The sequence below is a fragment of the Diabrotica undecimpunctata genome, chromosome 7 (genome assembly GCF_040954645.1).
Source record: "Diabrotica undecimpunctata isolate CICGRU chromosome 7, icDiaUnde3, whole genome shotgun sequence".
Taxonomy (NCBI): Eukaryota; Metazoa; Arthropoda; class Insecta; order Coleoptera; family Chrysomelidae; genus Diabrotica; species Diabrotica undecimpunctata.
Genome location: NC_092809.1, coordinates 8,185,531 through 8,207,203, shown reverse-complemented (window position 1 = coordinate 8,207,203; position 21,673 = coordinate 8,185,531). Strand labels below are relative to the sequence as shown.

General features: G+C 33.9%; 2 protein-coding genes across 6 annotated transcripts in view; both read right to left on the bottom strand.

Moving 5' to 3' along the window:
- LOC140444956 (transmembrane protein 47) overlaps positions 1-5,085 on the bottom strand; it is a 635,087-nt gene extending 630,002 nt beyond the window's left edge. The window contains exon 1 of the mRNA XM_072536682.1: positions 4,507-5,085. Coding sequence (XP_072392783.1) covers positions 4,507-4,541 — 35 coding nt within the window. The 5' untranslated portion in view covers positions 4,542-5,085. The remainder of the gene's footprint in view (positions 1-4,506) is intronic.
- Positions 5,086-13,881: 8,796 nt separating this feature from the next.
- LOC140444943 (rho guanine nucleotide exchange factor 10) overlaps positions 13,882-21,673 on the bottom strand; it is an 807,510-nt gene continuing 799,718 nt past the window's right edge. For all 5 annotated transcript variants that reach the window (XM_072536652.1, XM_072536653.1, XM_072536654.1 and 2 more), the window contains one exon: positions 13,882-18,793. In XM_072536652.1, the coding sequence (XP_072392753.1) occupies positions 18,132-18,793 (662 nt within the window). In that variant the 3' untranslated portion in view covers positions 13,882-18,131. The remainder of the gene's footprint in view (positions 18,794-21,673) is intronic.

The following is a 21,673-nucleotide window of genomic DNA, read 5'->3' as shown; positions in this document are numbered from 1 at the left end:
ATTTTTCTTATTTAAAAACACTTATTACACTCGTATGTAGAGGTACCACTGCATGAATTTGCCTTGGAGAGTAGGGGGACCTTCCAATTAGACAGCAGCCAAAGGACATAAAAAAGATAAATTCAAACTACACAAAAGACAAATAATAACTTATATGCATTAAGTTCCTTTACTCTTCCTAACTTCCTAACTAGGGGTTTTATTGGATTTAATTTGTCTGTCGCGTAGGGGGGTCCCCCAACTATTCCGACACTGTTACTCAATAAATTTTAAAGTGCACAACCAAATCCCCCCCCCCCACAGGAAAAAATTCTGGGTGCGCCACTGTGCCTGTCTGTGGTTTAAATTTAATATCAGCTAATATATTTTTATGTTTTAACAATTTCAACATTTCAATAAGTATTTTTCTTAAATTTTGGACTTTGTTGTGGAAGGGGGAAATTTCCTCGTCCCCCGTCTATCCGCCACTGGACTAAAGGACTAGAAAGTCACATTAGAACATCCAAAAGGATGATAAAGATAAGTTTTTGAACCAAGATAAGTTCATTTGTCTTAAGAAAATATCGTCGGTATACTACGAAAACCAGGTAAATGACAAATTTTAAAATATTGAGTTAAGTATACCAAAATTCTCAGCTTTTTCCGCTCTACATACAGGTAAAACCCAATAAATGATACGACTTACCATTCAGCAGATAATTTGTGTAATAAACAAATAAGTTACACCTAATTAACTTTTCATTTTCAAATAAAACAATATATCGCTACTTACTTCCATAAAATTAAAGTTCTGTTGCATGTAAAACAAAGTAAGCCCACATATATTATTATGCCGGACAACAATATATTTCTACTACTGCAAACCATATTCAGTAAAAAGGTGATAAGTGTCTTTAATACATTTTACATGTATGATTTATTAAAATTTCTTTTTCAAATCGACTAGTAAAAACCTTTAAGTACACTTACTTCATTCTACCTGAAAACGGGTTGAGTTAAAATTTAGAAATGGTTACTAAGCTAAACCCATAAATGATCTTTATAACACATACACAGATAGAATAACTGAAGACAGCAGTTCAATTCTTGATGATTCTGAGAACAATATAGTCTCAATGATGGAATCCATTTTTGATAGTGACTTTTCAGATGTAGACCCCACATATCAGCCAAGTGAAGAGGGATCGCTCTCTCTAGGAAGTCTATATGATTTACACACTTTGATAGCCTAAATGATGAGAAAAAAGATACTGAAATAGGTGCACCCACGAACAATTTAGTGTCAACTGAAATAGCTAGTTGGATATTAAATCTACTTCTTGACAAAGACGTACGTCCACCAAAACGTTGGAGAATAGCTAACCCCAAAGATTGGGTAATAAATGTCGCAAAAAGGAGGCGTGTTGAGGGTTTGCCTTATAAGATAAAAAAAAGACTATAGACCAGCAATGCCAAAACCAGTTAATTGTTCAGAGTGCTTTTACAAATGTGCCAGTTATTTCAGCGAAGATTACAGACAAAGACTATGTCGTGATTATTGAAAGTTAGAATATATAGGCCAGAAACATTTTCTTATTACAGGTATTAAAACGGAGCCACCAAAGAGAGTCGTTGCAGTTCGTTGAAGTTTAAAAAACCACGTGCATTTTCCAAAAAGTGTTACTTTTCTTTGAATGGTCAAGACATAAAGGTATGTGAGAAATTTCTTTGTAAGACACTTTGTATATCACCGTCGTTAATACAAGATGTTGTAAGAAAAACTGATATTCAAGGCTGTTATGCAGATACTGATAAAAGAGGCAAGCATACACCGCCAAATAAAACAAGCAGTAAAACCCGAAAAATCGTGAAAGCTCATATTGAATCTTTTCCAACCATGGGCCCACATTATATTCGCCAAAGTTCAAAGCGTAGATATTTGGACAAATATTTAAGTATAAGAAAAATGTACCAACTTTTTATAAATGACTATGAGCAGAAGAAACTGGAAGGTGTTAGCGAAATTACATATCGAAGAATATTTTCTAACGACTATAATTTAAGCTTTTTTGTTGCTAAAAAAGATCAATGTTTAGTTTGTAATAAATATGATAGGGCTAATCCAACTGACAAATCGGATTTAGAAGACAGTTACAAAGAACATCAGAAAAGAAAAGAAGTATGTAATCTTCAAAAACAAAATGATAAGAAAATATCTAATGAACAACGGGATTTTGTTTCAGTTACTTTCGATCTACAGGCCGTACTTACTACAAATTCCAAGTGGATTGACTGGAAAACTATATTATTCTCGAAAATTATGTGTCTACAATTTGCGTGTATATGAAGGCGCATTACCAAATGCAGCTTACTGTTTTGACTGGTCAGAAATTAACGGTAGACAAGGAAGTTCTGAAATAGAAAGCATTATGCTCCACTACTTATCAAAATTCCAGAATATGTAAGTAAAATAAGTTTATTTTCTGATACCTGCAGAGGACAGAATCCGTTTAAATATTATTGAACGCAAATTTTTAGAGTCTGGACATTCCTATATGGAAGTTGACTCTATGCAGAGTAGTAACGAAACCGCTAAAAAACACAGATGCCAGACTATGGGATGCCAGATTACTTGTCTGTTTTTCAAAATGCAAGAGGAAATAAAAATATCAAGGTTGATGATAAAAAAGTATGTATAGAACCATACAAATGTAAAGAATTTAAATACTACGACTTTTATAATTTAAAAAACTTATCACACACTTTAATTAAAAACCGGACAAAAGACCAAAACGGCGAAAAAATAATGTGGTTGAAGATAAAAAGAATGAGATTGGTGAAAGAAGAGACAAACAGGATCTATTTTAATTATGACATATCAAAAAGCTTCCAATTATTTCCTTACTAATACTAATACTGCACGGCAGTTAACAAGAAAAAAGCACGCCAAGTTATCAACTAATTCAAGCAATCTTGAAGAACTTAAGCGACTTTATGATGCACATTTGCACAATTAGCATAGCAAAAAAGAGAGATTTGGTACAGCTATTTGATAAGGGAGTGATACCGGAGGAATATCACGGGTGGTATCGTAATTTGAAAACGGGAAATGATGTAACAGACATCTTGCCAGAGCCTGTTTTCAGTGACGAATCGGACGAGGAAGCCTCATAATAATAATACTGTTATTATTATATTCGAAATAAATTTGATTTTTTCTATAAAACTGCCTGTCATTCATATAAATAATAACTATAACTACACACAGCTGTTATTAAAATTTTCAGGGAAAACCAGTTAAATGTCCTAAATATCGACTAATACCTTAAAACATTGCTATTACCTAGTAAAAGCCTTATATCTCGATCACAAAACTGGACAATAATATACTTGGTTTATTATATTTGTGTTAAATATGTTATTTGAAGAGTAATTGATTTATTTAGATTTACAGGTAAAACCAGGTAAGTGATAGCATTTCCAACTTAAATTTAGGATTAGTCAGATAGGTGTCTCAACTTTTTCAAACTAATGATAGAATATCATTTCAGATATATGCATCTTTCCATAGAATACCTAATATCAAAAACAAGCTGTATGCTTAATTCACAATATAAAACTAAACTTTAAAAACGTTTTTTCTCGATTTCGGTATTCCGACATTTACTTGGTTTTCGCAGTATACCGACGATATATTACGATATTTTAATCATATCTACCTACGCCCACCCTTTCCTATTCGTCATTGTATCTTAACCCATATCCTGAATAAATGATTTAACATGAATGGAATTTTATTTTCCACGTAATTTATTGTTTACCACAAGTATAAATAAACCTCTGATTCAAAATTAATTAATATTAATTGCTTACTAATACAAGTTTAGCCAATCAGCTTGAAGTGTACTAAAAATAAAAACATTTTATATTTGGGTTGTGAAACTAGTGTTCACCTGCCGCAATGAAAACAAGATTTTAATGACATTTTACATGGTGACCTACAAAATGGACTTCTTGCATGAAAACGAAATGACACATGGAAGCAATACTAGAACATTATGTAAAAGGTAAAAGGACTTTACTTTTTACCTTTAAAGAGTAAAGAGGTTTAAATTAGTAGGAAAATGTTAAAAATAAAATTTTTGGTAATATCTAAATGAAGAATAAAACAAATACATTAATTATATAAATAATAACCTATCTTGATGTGGGTTACAAAGACAATTTTATTAAGTGGATGATTCAGTAACATAAACACGAATATTTATCAGGATTACTCATTGGTAAACATTTATCTATTAAATAAAGATCACGTTTTGTACTTCACAAGATCCTGGTTTGATTAAACTTTGACAATACCTACTTATGTACCTACTAATGACAGTCTGTTGTGTTACTCTGTTATCAATATTTCAGGTAAAATGTAAAACTTTTATTTAAACAGTTTTAATAGATAACATATCTGAACAATTAAAATGCTTGTGACAGAATCCCTTTAATCAAATTGATTAGATAAAGTTCACTCACCCATTGTAATAGGACATGGTTAAATCAATAAACATAAAAAGCACCGTCTAAACACTGATAAGATAAGGTAAGTGTTCAGATTAACAACACTTGTCACCGAAACAATTTGCGGGACTGTTCGCTAATAAACAACAATAACACCACAGTTTTTTCAATAGTACCGACACAAGACTTGTTATTTATTTAGAAGAAAAAGCCGAAGCGCAATCTGGACCAAAATACGTCAAGCTGAAATGTCTACTGACTGGTGAGTGCTGCCAGCAAGGGACAAAGAAGTGAAGTTCTTGGGTCGATCGTAAAGTTATCGTTAGTAGGGTGGGCACGTATTGATGTAATCTGCATGCAACTGGTAGAGTTATAGACAACCAGTATCACAGAAAATGCAGTTTACAAACGACAAATTCTGATTTTTATCAAAAGGTTTGGTTGGGAATAAATTTAATGTACAAATTGTTCACGTTTCGGTTCTTTACTCAAAATCTCGTATTTCAGATTTTTGTTTTAAAGAAACTGCCGTGATTTGATATATTGTTCGTCGTTTTTTGTTATTTATTGTTTTATATTTTAAAATAATAATTATTAAGGCATCAGTGTCATTGATCCTTTGTCCAGATGTCAGATGTCACTGATGTCCTTTTAAATAAATTAGTATGTATAAGCATTGTTTAAATGAACAATGGTATAAGATAAGATAAGATAAATATTTACCAAACAAATTATGTTTCCAAAGCTGCAAAATAAATTAAATTCTTGATCTCCAGTTTGTTTATGTTAAAAATTAACACTGTAATTATTAATTATCATGAAAACATTGATAAGTACTGCAATTTACAGAAGGATTTGAAACATGTAATTTGAACGTTTAGCCACAGAATAATAACAATTGTTGTTATTTATTCTGTGGTTTAGCTTATCAGTTAGGATTGATCGTAAACAACATTTATCTTTATTTTTATAGAACTGAAAAATATGAACTGAATTATCCATTGCGCATCTTTAAGTTCTCTCTTTATGTAGGGGAGAGGCTTGTACCAAAGAATATAGACGTATATGCGTCTATATTCTTTGCTTGTACCTGGCGGATCATAAGGGCCTTCACATTTTACTCTTTTTCAACTTGTCTTGAGTGAAATGTCTTTAATCTTTCCCATCAGCCTCTAGGCTAACTCTCGTTTCTTCCGACCCCGAATGGCGATTAGCTTTCCGAAGGCAGACGGGTCACTATATTTCCTTCTACTTCAACTATAAAACTCGCCAACACGCTTGGCCAGCGCGGCGTTTCAAGGCCAAATTTCCCCTCATGATGGATACATCAAGTGTACGGCCCTCAGTCCCCGGCGGTTCCAATTTCCCTGACCAATGTGGCGGTCAGAACAGTGTTGGAGCAGAGGGTGCTAAGAATCACCGGAAGAGATCAGGCCACCAAAACAAACGACAAATGCATATATGCGCCTACAATGTACAAACTTTATCAACAGAAGCATCAATGATAGAACTGGAGAATGAACTACAATACATAAAATGGGATATAATCGGTATAAGTGAAGTTAGGCGTCGAAAAGAAGATCAAATAATACTTAAGTCTGGAAATATGTTCCATTTCAGAGGAAACGAAGATTCATTTGTTGGAGGAGTGGGTTTTTTAATCCATAAAAAATGGGTACCAAACATAATCACAATTAAAAGTATATGTACCAGAGTCATCTATCTTATTTTTAAATTAAACCCAAGATACAAACTGAAAATTATACAGGCTTATGAACCAACTACGAGCCACCCGGATGAGGAAGTTGATCAATTTTATGAAGATATCAGAGCAGCTATACAAACTTCAAAAACACTTTACACATTGATAATTGGAGATTTTAACGCCAAATTGGGATTCAAACAAGATGATGCAGAAAACTTGGGGAACTATGGGAAACTTTGGATTTGGTGAGAGAAATGAGAGAGGTAACAGGCTTCTTGACTTCTTACATCAGGAAAATCTTTTTGTGATGAACTTATTCTTCGGAAAGAAACCCCAACGTAAGTGGACATGGAAGAGTCCGAACCAAAGAACAAAAAATGAGATTGATTTCATAATATCAAATCGGAAAGATATTGTTCAGGATGTAACAGTATTGAATAAATTTTCAACAGGGAGCGACCATAGACTAATTAGAGCAAAAACCACTTTTAACACCGAAGTTGAAAGAACAAAAATGATCCTCAAAAAGAAAAGTGGAAGGTGGCTGTTCCCAGAAGATATAACACTTTACGAAGAAAATATTAAGACTAGTTTGGATACACACGACTTAGAGAATATCAGCATTAATGAAATGAACAATAATATTACTCAAATATTGAAAGAAGCTGAAAAGAAATACTGTCCTCTTCCTGAAAACAATAACAAAAAATTAAGCCACAATACAAGACATCTTCTAGAGGAAAGAAGAAAACGAAGTTAGAAGGTTAGAAAGGAAGTTAGAAAAGATTTGAGACGATACAATACGATGGAAATAACTAGAGTAATAGAAGAAAACAATAGCTTAAAAGTACTCAGACAGAGCATGTCCATTGGAAGAGAAAACGTCCACAAATTAAGAAATGAACAGGGGCAAATCATTGAGGATAGAGTTCAAATTATGAACACGATAGAGAGTTTTTATAGACAACTATACAAAGAACAGCAATGTAACCGGAGTGGATCATTACCAAAGATAATGAATCAGAGATCAGCTGTAAGAACATGCAGCTTTTAATATATTTAATCCTTTCTCTGCTTTTATAATATTCTTTCTATTTGTTCTTTCCAGACTAATTGTCTATCAATTGTTACTCCTAGGTATATAACGTGAGAAATACCGGGAAAACTATGCTCTTGTAATAAATAAAATCTGATTGGGAACTGTTTGTTTCCGGGCGAATATACATTATTTCAATTTTGTTTTGAAATTTTATTTTGAAAAATTGGTTTAACACTTTCACTGCTGATGTCACGCATGCGTGACTTTAAGTTATTTTGCCAGGTGCTGACGACATACTTGCGTGACATCTGACCAGTTAAATTTAACAGATCATTATAAATACAGCGTATGCAGCAGATAGTTCACATCTTGTTAGCGTGTTACCAAGGAACAAAGTATTTAAAATATGTTTGCCGTTTTCAGAATTTCCCAATGAGACGGCATTCGCGGCATTCGGCATTTGGACATGCTAGAGTAGGGGATACAAATTAGCGCGGTCAAGTCAGACACACGTTCAAAGAATTCGAGCAGTGTGAATGTATTGTTGCAATGGAAGGTTGGTTGTCGGCTTATTTATTTTGTTACGTTAGCGTATAGACCGTTTTGTCTTATTAAAATGGCGGACCCTATACCGGGACCTTCAAAATGTAAAAAAACGTAAAGTACTGGTGAAAAATCCTAATAAACTAAGTGAAAGTGAGATGTTAGCTTTGTTATATGAATCTACGGATGAGGAGGACGGGGAGGAAAGAAGAGATATTCCTTTCTAAACATATACGAGAAAAATCAAGAATTACAAAGTGGAAGCCAGTTTCACGAGAAGAAATGTTAAAATTTGTTGCACTATTGATTCACACTGGAACCATCAAATTAAATAGACTTAATGATTACTGGAAATCTCATCCATTATTTAATTTAAAATGTTTTTCGGAGCATATGAGTAAGAATAGTTTCCTTATCATAATGAGGTGCTTACATTTTGCTAGAAACCCAGCCAGTGGAGAAGAAGTTCAAGATCGATTGTACAAAGTACGACCTATAATAACGTTCTTCAATAATAAAATGTCTGCTGTTTATTATCCTGGAAAACATGGTGGGTGTCGATCGGCAATACCAACTAAACTCTTACTACCCTGTGAAAGAAAATCATTAAGGTGGTACAAGAAGTTGGGCATACATTACATACACTTGATGCTAATGAATTCGTACTTGTTACATAAACAATTTGTTTTACGTCCGATGAGCCTTTATGACTACCGACTGTCAGTTTTGGAAAAACTAATAAACTTTGGGATGAATAGCAAGCTGAGGCCGACAATTAAAACAGTCCACATTATTACCAAAATTTTGGCCAAGGAAAAACAGTAAGAAAGCGATGTAGAGTGTGCTCTGGCAAGAAAATCTGTAAAATGACGCTTTACCACTGCCAACAATGTACAAAAGAGCCCGGATTATGCGTCGAATGTTTTAACGATTACCATCAATAGTGCAACATTTTGTGTTATACATATAAACAAATTACGTAGTTATGTATGTTATGAATTTGAAGTTTTTTTTATTGTTTATCTAGTGTTTAAGTTTGTATTACTTTTTGTTTTGTTTTAATTGTTTTTACTTAGTTTTCTTAAAATTGTCTTCAATAAACTTTTAAAGTAGTAAAAAATATATTGACACGCATGCGTGTCAGTCAGCACATGGCAAAAAATTGATACCTAGGTGCGCCCGACACTCATGCATGACATTTATAAAAAACAACTAAACTCTCTATATATGGGCTTCAGTTTAGTACTAAAGCAATTATAAAGCCCAAAATATTAAAATTTTTAGAAAAAAAATGCCGCACCCGGCAACTCATCTATCATATAAGTCAGCAGCGAAAGTGTTAAAGAACTGTAACGAGATTCGAGATCAAAATTGTCAATGTAAGTGCATATACATTAGTTACATATGCTAAATACGTAGCATATTCCAGTTTATTAATATTAATGTCCTTGAATTTGTCTGTTAGCTTTTCTAGGCCGAAGGTATAGATTGTATACAATATAGGACTTAAAACGCTGCCCTGAGGTAACCTCAGACCTGTTTTTATATCTAAAATTTCCTTGTTTACTTTCACCACTTCTGTCCACCGCTGGACATAGGCATATCCCATTTTTCCCGTTTCCACTCTTCACAGTTATGTACGTCTTGTTGCCATTTCTTTGGTATTCGTTTAATGTCGTACTTCCAGTGTGGTCGTCTTCTGCTGCGTTTGTCTTCTCTTGGGCGGCAGTCAATTAGTTTTCTGGTCCATCCTGAGTCTTTTAGAGTCACTATGCGACCTGCCCAATTCCATTTTAGCTTGACTATACGTTCGACGACATCAGTGATACCTGTTCTTTTCCTTAGGTCTTGGTTCCTTATTTTGTCTTTTTTTGTCACGCCGAGAATTGATCTTTCCTTGCGCCTTTGTGCCACTCGCATTTTTAGTGCTGTTGTTTTAGTGAGAGTGAGTTTTCTGCTCCGTATGTCATAATAGGAAGAACGCATTGGTCAAATGTCTTCCGTTTCATAGCTATCGGGATGTTGCTCTTAAAGATGTCTCTTAGTGAACCATACGCCGCCCAAGCCAGTGTTATTCGTCGTTGAAATTCTCAGGTCTCGTTGTCCTTGCCTATTCTGATTTCATGACCAAGATATATGTACTTTTCTGTCAATTCTACCACTTGATTTTGGATGATTAGGTGTTCGCTGGGAACTAAATTTGTCATAAATTTGGTCTTACTCATGTTCATTTTTAGACCTATTGTTGAAGATACGTTTTCTAATTCTTGTATCATTTGTTGTGCTTCACCCAGATCTTCGGTAATAAGTACTATGTCGTCGGCAAAACGCAGATGATTAAGCATTTCTTCATCTATTTTTATTCTCCTCTATATTCCCACTTTAGCATTTTAAAGGCGTATTCGAGGACCGTTATAAATAATTTAGGTGAGAGAGTGCCACCCTGTCTCACATCTCGGTTTATATGAGGTTCTCTGCTGGTATCATTTGCTACACGTAGCGCAAGACCGAGATCAGTATAAAAATATTATAAGCATGGTAGTCGCCGACGTTCCGTAGGGATATGGCACTCTAAGAAGAAGAAGCTGGTATCATATAGTTTTACACGCATTGTGCCGTTTTGGTACAATATTTGTACTAACTTTGTAAGCCGGGAGTCTATTCTATTATTGTTTAGAGCAGTTATAATGCTGTCTAATTCCACGGTATCGAAGGCTTTGTGAAAGTCTACGAAGATAAGTACCAGTGATCTGTTATATTCTATCGATTTTTCTATTAAGGTTTTTACTGCTTGTAGGTGATCGTTTGTTCCGAAATTTGAGCGGAAGCCAGCTTGTTCTCGGGGCTGGTAGAAATCCAACTTTTTTTCTAGTCTTGTCGTAATTATTCGGGTAAACATTTTATAGATGTTGTTCAATAAGCTGATTGGTCTATAGTTTTCTAGGTGCGCCCTAGGGGTCTCCTTTCTTGTGTAGTAAAATTGTTACTGCATTGTTCCATGTTTCCGGTATGCAACAATCTGTTAGACATAGGTTAAACAGAATTTTTATTTGGTTGAAAAAGGCCCGCTCATCTTTATAGCTTCTATTACGACTCCATCTTCTCCTGGTGCTTTGTTGTTTTCATCTTTTTCATTGCGTTTTGGATTTCGCTTAGTGTGATCTCGTTTACTTTAAGGTTAATTATTCGATTACGATATAATTTTATTATTTTTCTAGAAAATTCACAACTAAATCCAATTCGTACCATTTGTTGATGTAGAATTTCTATAATTAATTTGTATTAATTATGATGATGTAGAATTAATTTATTTTTCCGTTATTATACTAGCTACCCCATCTCCTTTACAACGAGATCTCATACGTCACGATCCGTGGAGCCGTTCTTGAGCTGTGCGACTTTGCGACCAACTTGCGTAGCGGTCACGGTAGCAAAAATTTGTCGTATATTCAATGCTTTTTCCCCATCCAAAAAATGCACAAAGTCGCTAAAGATGTTTTCACTTCAAAAATTTCTTAACACCTTGACTGCGTCACGTATCCCCAGTGTCATGTGCGTAATTTTTCATCTGTGCTGTAGTAATATTGGTCAAACCGTCGCATCTTGCGGTAACGATAAAAATGGTATTTGTAGGTCGTTTTAAGTGTAACAAATAGCTATCGATAGCAAATTTTTAATTCTCGCTACTGATGTCGGTAATATGACATGCCCTCGGAGACACGTGCCGCACATAAACAAAAATTTATTGTTACTGTGCGTCACAGACCCCGGGAGGCATGTGGTATTGCCATTCGTTTGAACTTCTTGGTGCTTGTCGGTGTATATATTCAGTTTCAGTTTATTGTAGTTCATTGAAGTGTGAGCAGTATTTGTTAAAATGTCGAAAAGGGCAAGATATATGGTTGATATATTGAAACAAAATGTGATAGAAGTTGCAAATGAGCAAACAATCAGTGATCATAAAACCTTTGCAGAGAGTTCTGAAACAAATACTATTTTAAATAAATTACATGATAATACAGGGTTGATTGAAAGCCATGAAAATTTTAATAATGAAAACGAACAACATTTTATGCGAACAGAAATGGAACACGAAATGGATAACGAACAGGCTGATGAACTCAATACGCAGAATGAGCAGACAGCAACTCAATCTTCAACTGATTCCGACAGTATCGAAGATCCCTTTGGCAGTGACGATTCATTGCTAGATAAAAGTTATTTTCGTAAATCTTCTTCATCCTTCAATTTAAATTCTTCTATTGATAGTGATGACGAAATTATTATTACACCATATGAGGAAGTTCCATCAGATAATAATGAACAGAGTGCTGAGAATAGTGATAGTGAATGGTGTGATTTAGAAGAAGATGTAGATGGTGACGATTTTGTAGTAAGAAAGAATACATTAGTTGGTATTGAACCACATGCGGTACAGAAACCAATAGACGATTTTAGTCATTTCGTAACTGATGAAATATTGGATATTATTGTTAATGAAACCAACATTTATGCTGTTCAACAATTAAGTATGCGAAAATCCAGGTTATATTTATGGACAGCCACAAACAAAACTGAAATAGGAGTCTTCCTAGGGGTAATAATTGCAATGGGTCTCACTCAGGTACCACATTTAAAGGGAGACTCCATTTTCGTCAGTACATCCTCAACAAGACTCATAAATATGGAGTGAAACTATACAAACTCTGTTCTCCTGAAGGCTATACTTTCAATGCAAGTATTTACACAGGAAAAAATGAACAACAACCAGTTAATGTAGCACACTCTGAAGCAGTTGTTCTAAAATGACTTCAATGTATTACAGATAAAGCTGGCAAAATATTATTTGCTGATATCTTTTATTCAGGAACACCTCTCGTTAAAAGATTGTTAGCAGAAAATACGATATAGGTACTGTGGGACTCTAAGAGGAAACAGAAAAGGAATACCACCTATTTTAATCAGTCCAAGAAGATGAAGCGAACAGAGGTCATTGGAAAAAAAAAAGATGGACTAAGAATTATTAAGTGGATGGATATGAGACCTGTGTTAATGATTTCAAGTGTACCAGCCCATACTAAACAGTTGATTTCAACAGAAAAGCAGAATAGGCAAAAAGAGGATATTGTGAAACCGAAATGTATAATTGATTAACTCTGTAAAGAGAGGCGTAGACTATTTTGACCAGATATTATCTTACCATACAGTGCTACCAGAGAACTACGAACATAGTGTGTTCGTAGTTGTCTGGTGCTACGTAGAAGCTTGAAATGGTACCGGTAAGAAAAAAAATTATATCATTATTATAAAAAAAGTTATAAATTTAATATCTCTTTCTTATTAACTTTTTTTTTAGGAAAGTAGTATTTGAGATGATACTCGGAACAGCTATTGTTAATAGTTTAATTATAATCAATATGTGCTTTGAAACAAAAATGAGCATTACAGAATTTGGACGTCAGTTAGCTTATAATTTAATACAATCACCTGAAGAAAAACCACTTCTAAAAAAAGAGTGCATACTTTTACCAAACCTGTGGAAGAAAACGACGAAAGCCATGTGGAGGCTGTCGTCAAGTATTAAAATCTTCAGGTTTAAGTTACCGTGAAGAGGATAAAAAAGTTCATAGGATTATAACTTCTTGTTCCGATTGCCCTGGTCAACCTGAATACTGTTTGCCTTGTTTTAATAAATCACATAATTACTAAGAAGAAGCAGAAATTACCAATCAATTTTAAAATGCGTTTGTTCTGTTTATTTTTATATAAAGTATTTTGTAATTTTATCCAATTACCTCCAAGAGAAAATTTGTTTAGCCGTCTGTGCTACACCGGATGTTGGCGGCATGTCCTGTTTGAGAGAAAAGTAGATTAATACTTCTATAATAGTTTTCTGTATGTAATATATGCAAAAGTTATACTTCTCTGTACTAGAGGGCATGAAGTACTTACTTGTACACACATGCCATAGGGGGCATGTGACGCACAGACATAATAGACCATAACGTATCTCCGGGGGCATGTGACGCAAGAACTAGTATATTAAGTATTTAACCGCCACAGTCAAGGTGATAAATTTTGTGGGTAAAAAATAAAAATAAAATGAGTTTTACACTTTATTTCAATATATGCTCTGATATAACACAGTGAACAATAATAAATTTATTATAGTAACATGCAACTATTTTAAAAAAATAACAGGGACATGTGTTGAATATAAAATATACAAATATATCTAAAGGTAATAAGGGTAGTCCAGGTAATTTTTTGTGTAATTGTGATGACATTATGTTCAAAAATAATAAATTAAGAAATGGTTTGACATCAAAATAAATTAAGAAATAAACTTAGAAAGATCCTAAATTGTAATATTTCATAGGCCATAAAAATATTGACATTTATAATAGCTATCTAAAATACACATTTATTTTTTACTGGGTGCTTTTTATCAGACTATAACAAGTGCTATTTTGGAAGATATAAAAGACAGAAGTTACTGCTCAGACAAAGCATACCAACTTAGTAATGCAACAAACTAATTCGAAATATACTTTACAATAATTATATATACCGGAAGGATTCAAAGTACTGTTAATCCTTAGAATATACTAAATATAACGATTTAGAACAAAACATTTATTCACTATCTCCTAATACAGCATCTCAACACAAGTCTCTTTTGAAGAGTTATACCTCTATAGTGTCACTCTCAAAACAAGACCTTACATACTTAACTGGAAAATAGAATTTAGAAATTAACCGAGTGTGAGTTTATGGACAGTAAAAAACTGAGAATTGGACATTGGCAAACACCAGGAATAATAATAAACCCAGCTTTGTAAAAAAAGTAGGTAAATGTAACTTGTCTTTAACACACAATACAAAAAATGCAAAACGTGTACCACAGTGTACAAACAGAATGAGTCTGTTGCGAGTAGCATACCCCTACAGCTGCAAGTGTTAGCAGTAGAAAGGAGACATATCTATGAGAGAAGGGAGCATTTGACAAGAGTTATAAAAAAAGAAGAAAGGGACAGATCAATGGAAAGAATGCAACAAGAGTGGAAGATGTTGCCCAGTGGACCAAGATGCTGATCTCGAGCCTAGGAACTGGATAGATTATCTGTTTTAGGGCGTATCTTCATAGGTTCAGAAAGACAGATACAGATAAATGACTGTTGACGAATATTTCGACACTACTACTCGCACAATGCTGGAGTGTAATAGATGTACAATGGAGTGAAACAGAATGTACAGAGAAATAGGTATGAACCCTGTGACTGTGAGAGAGATGATCGTGAAGATGACTGGAAGTAAGGAGGGATGGAATTGTGTTCACAATTATATCCGAACAGTGATTAAAAAGAAAGAAGAAAAAGAGGAACACCAACGGGACCAAAGACAGAGATAAGATATAGATAAGAGAAGGGAGTGTTACAAAAATGTCGTCAGCCTTACAGCGACCATCCCACTTTCTGAGTAGGGTACGTGATTTTAGGGTACTGAGAGGGTGATTTTAGTTGGTAGGCACGATAACAGATACCTGAATCAATGTCACTGCTATCTTTAGTACTTTAAATTTTAAACTTTAAACTAGAAACCAAATTTTAACGACTCAAAATGGAGGTAGCATAAAAAAAATTTCCTCCACCAGGAATATTCTAGGTGTGCCACTGACGGATGAAGATCGTATACTCCTACCTACAAAGGCTTAGAGCACAACTTCTAGAAGGACACATTATAAATTTTAAGATTTTAAGATGTTTATTAATTATATCAACAAAAGGAAATAATACATTCCTGGAAACAATTAGACATCTTGATGAATCTATTTTATTCGATTTTCTATCTCTAAGTGATCCACAATAACAATGTTACCGTATAAAAAGCACTCAATAAGTGTTAAGAAAAAGGCTTAATCGGTCTGATTCTGATGTTTTTGCAAATATCTTTTAATTTATCAAAAAAATATATAAAATTTAATTTAAATGTACAAACCGAGTCAAAAATCAGTCAGAAAGTTGAAATATCTGGATATATTTGAGCAATATTTTTGTATTAAGGAAAATGTCCACTTTTCTATAAAAACTGAAGTTACAAAAAATGATATGAACAAGGGAATATCAATATAAAAACGCAAAGGAAATTAACTTCGACTATTCACAACCTACAATTACCTAGGTAGCGATATTGATGGAAATATCAATGCAGAAATCTTTTTTAGAGAAAAACAAAAGGAAAATGAATCTGAATATATAGGTATAGTGTGTAAACAATGCAATGATTAATATATGCGAAAGGAAACACGTGTTAACTAATAGATTACCGGAGTGATGGCGTAGCAGCATATATTTTGATTGACATCTGTCAGTTTCACTTTCCAAACAAACCTTATTTAGTGTGGATAATTTGTATTTTTCGTTATTTTTTCATTTTTTTTACATAAACTTCCGGCGTTTTGCAATATCTAAGTATTCTAATAGTTACTACAACAATTTTACAAGGTTGTGTAAATAATAAAGCATGTTGTTTTATAAAAATAGCAATAAAATGCATGTATCAATAAAGTAAGGTTAGAATTTCTTTAATTTAAACTTTTAAACTATATTTCATAGAAATATAACACCGAATTATAATGGTATTATCGTAAAAGACACTATACTTAAGAAGAAAAAACAGCCCAGGAAGCAAAATTTTAACTTTGTAGAAATTAAAAAGTTTTGAGATTGGGCAAACCCTGGCTTTTCAACTTTGTTTGGAAAGTAATAACAACAATATGGCCGCCGTGACGTCACACTCCGGCTGTCCATTATCAAATAGTAAAATAAAACGAACTCACTGAATCACTTGAATATATCATAAGTACCTGCATACCTAATATCAAGTGGTACTCCATATGAAATGAAGTATTAACTAAACACTAACAATTAATATAATAATAAAACACTGAAAACTTTGTTTTCAAAAGTTCCACAAAATTTGTTATATCTTATCATTACAGCTGTTTTGGCACAGTGCCTTTCTCAAGTGTTCTATTTTTGGAATGTGTTTATACTTTATAGCATTTAACTCAATAGGTTGAGGAGGGGAGAACTGTTTGTCTAAAGTTTTATCATTCAGAATTATGTCTGTTAATTTCCATAGATTCTAATAAAAATAGCTTAAGGCCTTTATTTTGGATGTGAAGAATTTGAAATTCGCCATTAAAAGAAAGATTATGATCTGGAAGGTGAAGTGCGTATCTAGAATCTGTTTTCCTATCATTGAAAGTCCTTTTCTGCTCTGCTATCCTTTTGTTAAAAGTTCTACCAGTTTGACCGATGTAAGTTTTGGCGCAGTCGCCACATCTAAGTTTGAACACACCAGTGTGTAAGTGCTTTTTATTTTGGCTCTTGTTTTTAATATATTTTCCTAAGTTGTTGTTTGTTCTAAAAGCTGATAAGCTTTTCTTTTTTATGTGTTAGTCTATTTTTGTTGATATGTAATCGAGCCTGTACATGTAATCGAGCAGAAGGTGCGGGGTTTTTTCTCTGGTGGTGGAAATACTAATTTCAGGGCTTTCTTATGTAGTTTTTGATTTATCATTATTTTAATGACGAATTTCAAATTCTTCACATCCAAAATAAAGGCCTTAAGCTATTTTTATTAGAATCTATGGGAATTAAAAAATTAAAAAATACAAACATAATTTGTACTCTGCCGAAACAGCTATAGTGATAAAATATTATAATACATTGTGTGGAAGTTTTGAAAACAAAGTTTTCAGGGTTTCATTGTTATATAAAATAAATTTCCAACAAGTAACGTTCGAATCCATCACTTATTTAACAATTAATATTATTCGTAAAAAGCAGTTCAGTTCGTTTGATCCTGTTGTAGAAATAAATCCAAAAAAAATCATATGTATCGGAAAAAAATCCATAAAGACCTACAATTAAGTACGGAATGAATTAGAATCATATTACACAAAAGATAAAAGGAAAAACCGCATTCGGACTTAGTAAAGGAAGAAGTTAGATTCACTCACAAGAACTGGCTGGTATATATATTCAGAAATGGTATACAGATTGATAATATTATCTCCCATTTAATAAATTAATTATATAAAACTAATTCTACTTGACAGTATTATCAGTTATATGAGATAAAAAATATTTGGTAGAAAAGTACATGTTACACCGATACTAGTTTGCAAAACTTTATAAGATTGGGCTAACATTATTACAAAATCTTTTGGCTATTAATATATTATATTTCTATTTTTCTGACTCGTTTTGTACGTTTCAAAGACCACAAAACGCTTTCTCCATTTTTTAAATAATTTTTAATAAAAACATTTTTGTCCTAAACAGATCACAATTTTAATTCCCATATAACAATATGAGCATCATTACAATTAGCATCTTTGCCGGTAATACCGGGTTTCATTTTATCTGCCGAGCAGCAAGGTTGTCTGTAATTGACATAACCTCTACCGCCCATTAAAGTAATGACAGTCCTTCTACCGTTGTCAAAATTATTATTTTTGTTCTTAGATAATGTCCTACTATTTGTTGGTTTTACTACACTGACAGCCTCTTTTTCTACCGGAGTTTCTTTTTCTATAACTGTTTCACTAACACCGTTTAGTTGTCTGGAGGCATTCGAGTTATTTCTTGAAACGCTTCGCGCCATGTTGTTAAGCCTCATAGCCATGCTTTCTTCTGATCCAGACGAAGTACAGAGGCTAGAGGACCTGGAATCTACCGACCAATTTGATAAGTCTAAAGATCTTGGTCGAGATACCTTCATCTTCAGTCTTCTGTCGAGAGTACTGACTTTGTTTGGAATAGCAGCTAGTTCCGGATCGCTGCGTCTAAGAGATTCATATACTGGATCGGTGAGGATGTTTTCTTCTCGCTCGTAGTCTTTGACGTACATCAGTTCGCTGTAGAGTCCGTATACGTTATTTGTATCACCTGAACTTTGGGAAGATGTGCTAGAAGTTGAAAAGATTGATCCACCGTTACCTAAACCTGAAAACAAAATTATATATTAAATTGGAACGATTTAAGCAAGCTATTTAATCATTTAATTTAATATCTCAATACCTGTTATTACATTAACAATATTTTAGTCTGAATAAGAATGTTGTAGCAACGTTGTTGTTCAAATTCTTTTGAATAAATCAAACAATTTAAATTGTTTCGAAAAATTTAAGTAAATTTATTCTAGAAAAAAGTGGCATCAATGTTGTTAAATGTGCTGTAATTAGGTCAAACAGAATCTGTCTGAGATTTGCTATTAAACGTAGTTGATTCCACATTCAAAAATATTTATGTCTATTGAATATACAATAGAAACTATTATTATTGTAACTATGGACGAAATGGCGATCTTGGAATAACCGCCAAAAAGTACATAGTTTTCGACACCTCTATAATCTACAATTCAGTGTTCATCCAGCTCACTAACTAGTATAATGGACCTTAGTCAAGAATCATCTAAAAGTTTTCAGCTTTCTTTCAAGCAGTAAAAATTAGTCGCTCTGTCAAGTTTGTGATGTTACGTAAATGTTATCTAGATGTGTTTAGAGATCTTTCAATCAGTAAGAAGATTTTCCTGGCCAATAGGGTTAGGGCGATGTTAGCTAAACGGTATCTACAGGTACTCTTCTTTTATTCAGGAAAGATACATCACATCGCCTCTGGACAGTATTCAAGAGTTACCTACGTTTATGTTCGTATTTGAATCAGTAAACAGTACCAAGTTTTGCCAAGTGTGATCAAGAGATAAATAAAAGAACAGCATTTAAAGAAAGATACAGAGAAACGGAAATCGTGGATGACCAATGAAATACTTGAACTTTGGATCAGAGAAAAAAAAACAAAGAAAATCTCCAAGAATATAAGAGAATACATACCATGTTCAGAAAAAAGATAAGAGAAGCCAAAGAAAAACAAAAAACAACAATGTCAAAAAATAAAGGAGTACCAGAGCCGATATGATAACTTCAATGTCCATCGAAAGGTGAAGGAAATAGCTGGGAAGTTCCTAAAATGTAACAGCGGAAAAATAACAGATGATGAAGACAATCTTGCCATAACTAACGAAGATAAAAAGAATGTATGGAAAGAACACTTGGAGAAACTTTTTCACGACCTTAGAACAATACAAGAACCCACCACTGAAGAAAATTCAGGTTCTGAAACCCTACCAGAAGAAATAACGGCAGCCGTCAGATAATGAAGGATGGAAAGGCACCAGGACTTGATGAAATTCCTGCAGAACTGCTGAAGCTATTAAATGCAGAACAAATCAAAATAATAACTGAAATATAATTACAAGGCAGGAAAAATACCAGTAGAAAGGACCATAGGACTAATGAGCCATCTGCTGAAGTTGTTTTTAAAAGTCATCCACAAAAGAATTTACCGGAAATGCGAGGAACAAATTGCGCTCAATCAGTTTGGAATTGTGAACGCCGTTGGTACGACGAAAGCTTTATTTAGCGTGCAGGTATGGCTGATTGACTACAAGAAGGCTTTCGATACAGTCAGGCATGAACAAATGATGGAAGTGCTGAAAAGGACAGGGAATGACGGAAGAGACCTAAAAATAATAACTAACGTGTATTGGAATGAATCAGCGGTACTCCGAATAGATGGAGAATATACAGATCAGGTCAAAATCTTAAAGGGAGTGAGACAGGGGTGCACTGATATTCAATCTGTACTCGGAGCACATTTTTGAAAAGGATCTCAAAAGATATTTTTGAAGGCATCTCAATAACTATAGTCAAGCTCAATAACCTGCGGTATGCAGATAATACCATAGTGTTTTCCAATACCATAAAAGGACTGCAAAACTTAATGAACAAAATGAACAAAGTCATCATAGCCAGAATGATCGCCAACGTTATTAATATGTTGTTTTATCATCTGCACAAGTCATTCCTTCTGTTTCATATTCCTTGTTCTTTTTTCCTTTAGTTCGATGAAGATATTATGAATTTAGTTGTCTTTTAGAACGATGGATCGTTGTCTGTTTTCTTTCCTTAAAAAGAGATAATTCCCAGGAGTTGGCTGCATACCATATTAAAAAAACCACGTGACCTAAATAATCAATGGGAAGGTCACGTGGTCGATAAATTCGGCCCATTTAAAAAGATGCAGGAACTGCTTCGCGTCAGTTTTCTCTCTTGCAATAGTCAGTCTATACTATCGAACGAGTGGATGCCTTTACATATCTCGGCACAGAAATCAATCAGAAGAACTCCGTAAGTAGCGAAATTAATGCACGTATTTCCAGCGGGAATCGTACATACTATGCTAATAAAAGATTGATGACATCGAAATTATTAGACAAAAGAACCAAAATGACTATCTACAGAACACTGATTAGACCCGTATTAACCTATGGATGTAAAACTTGGGTAATGACGAAAAAAGATGAAGCCCAACTCAGGACATTCGAGAGAAAGATACTGAGGAAAGTATATGGCCCGGTACAAGAGGAAGATGGCACATGGAGAATCAGGAGAAACGACGAGGTTAATGAGTTAAATGAAGGTTATGACATTGTAAGATTTGTGAAAAGTCAAAGACTGTCATGGCTGGGACATGTGCAGAGACAAAGCGATGCAAAAACAACTAAGAAAATGTTACAATGGAAGCCCATAGGAAGGCGAAAAAAAGGAAGGCCCAGAACGAGATGGTTGGATGACGTGGAAGACGACCTGACAACAATGAACATAAGACAATGGAGAAGAAGGGCACAAGAGAGATCTGAATGGAAGGACATAGCCAGACAGGCAAAGACCCATCCAGGGTTATGATGCCAAAAGAAGAAGAAGAAGGAGAATAGTCAGTCTATTTGTATTATATGTCTATGCTTAAAGCTAACCCAAACTAACC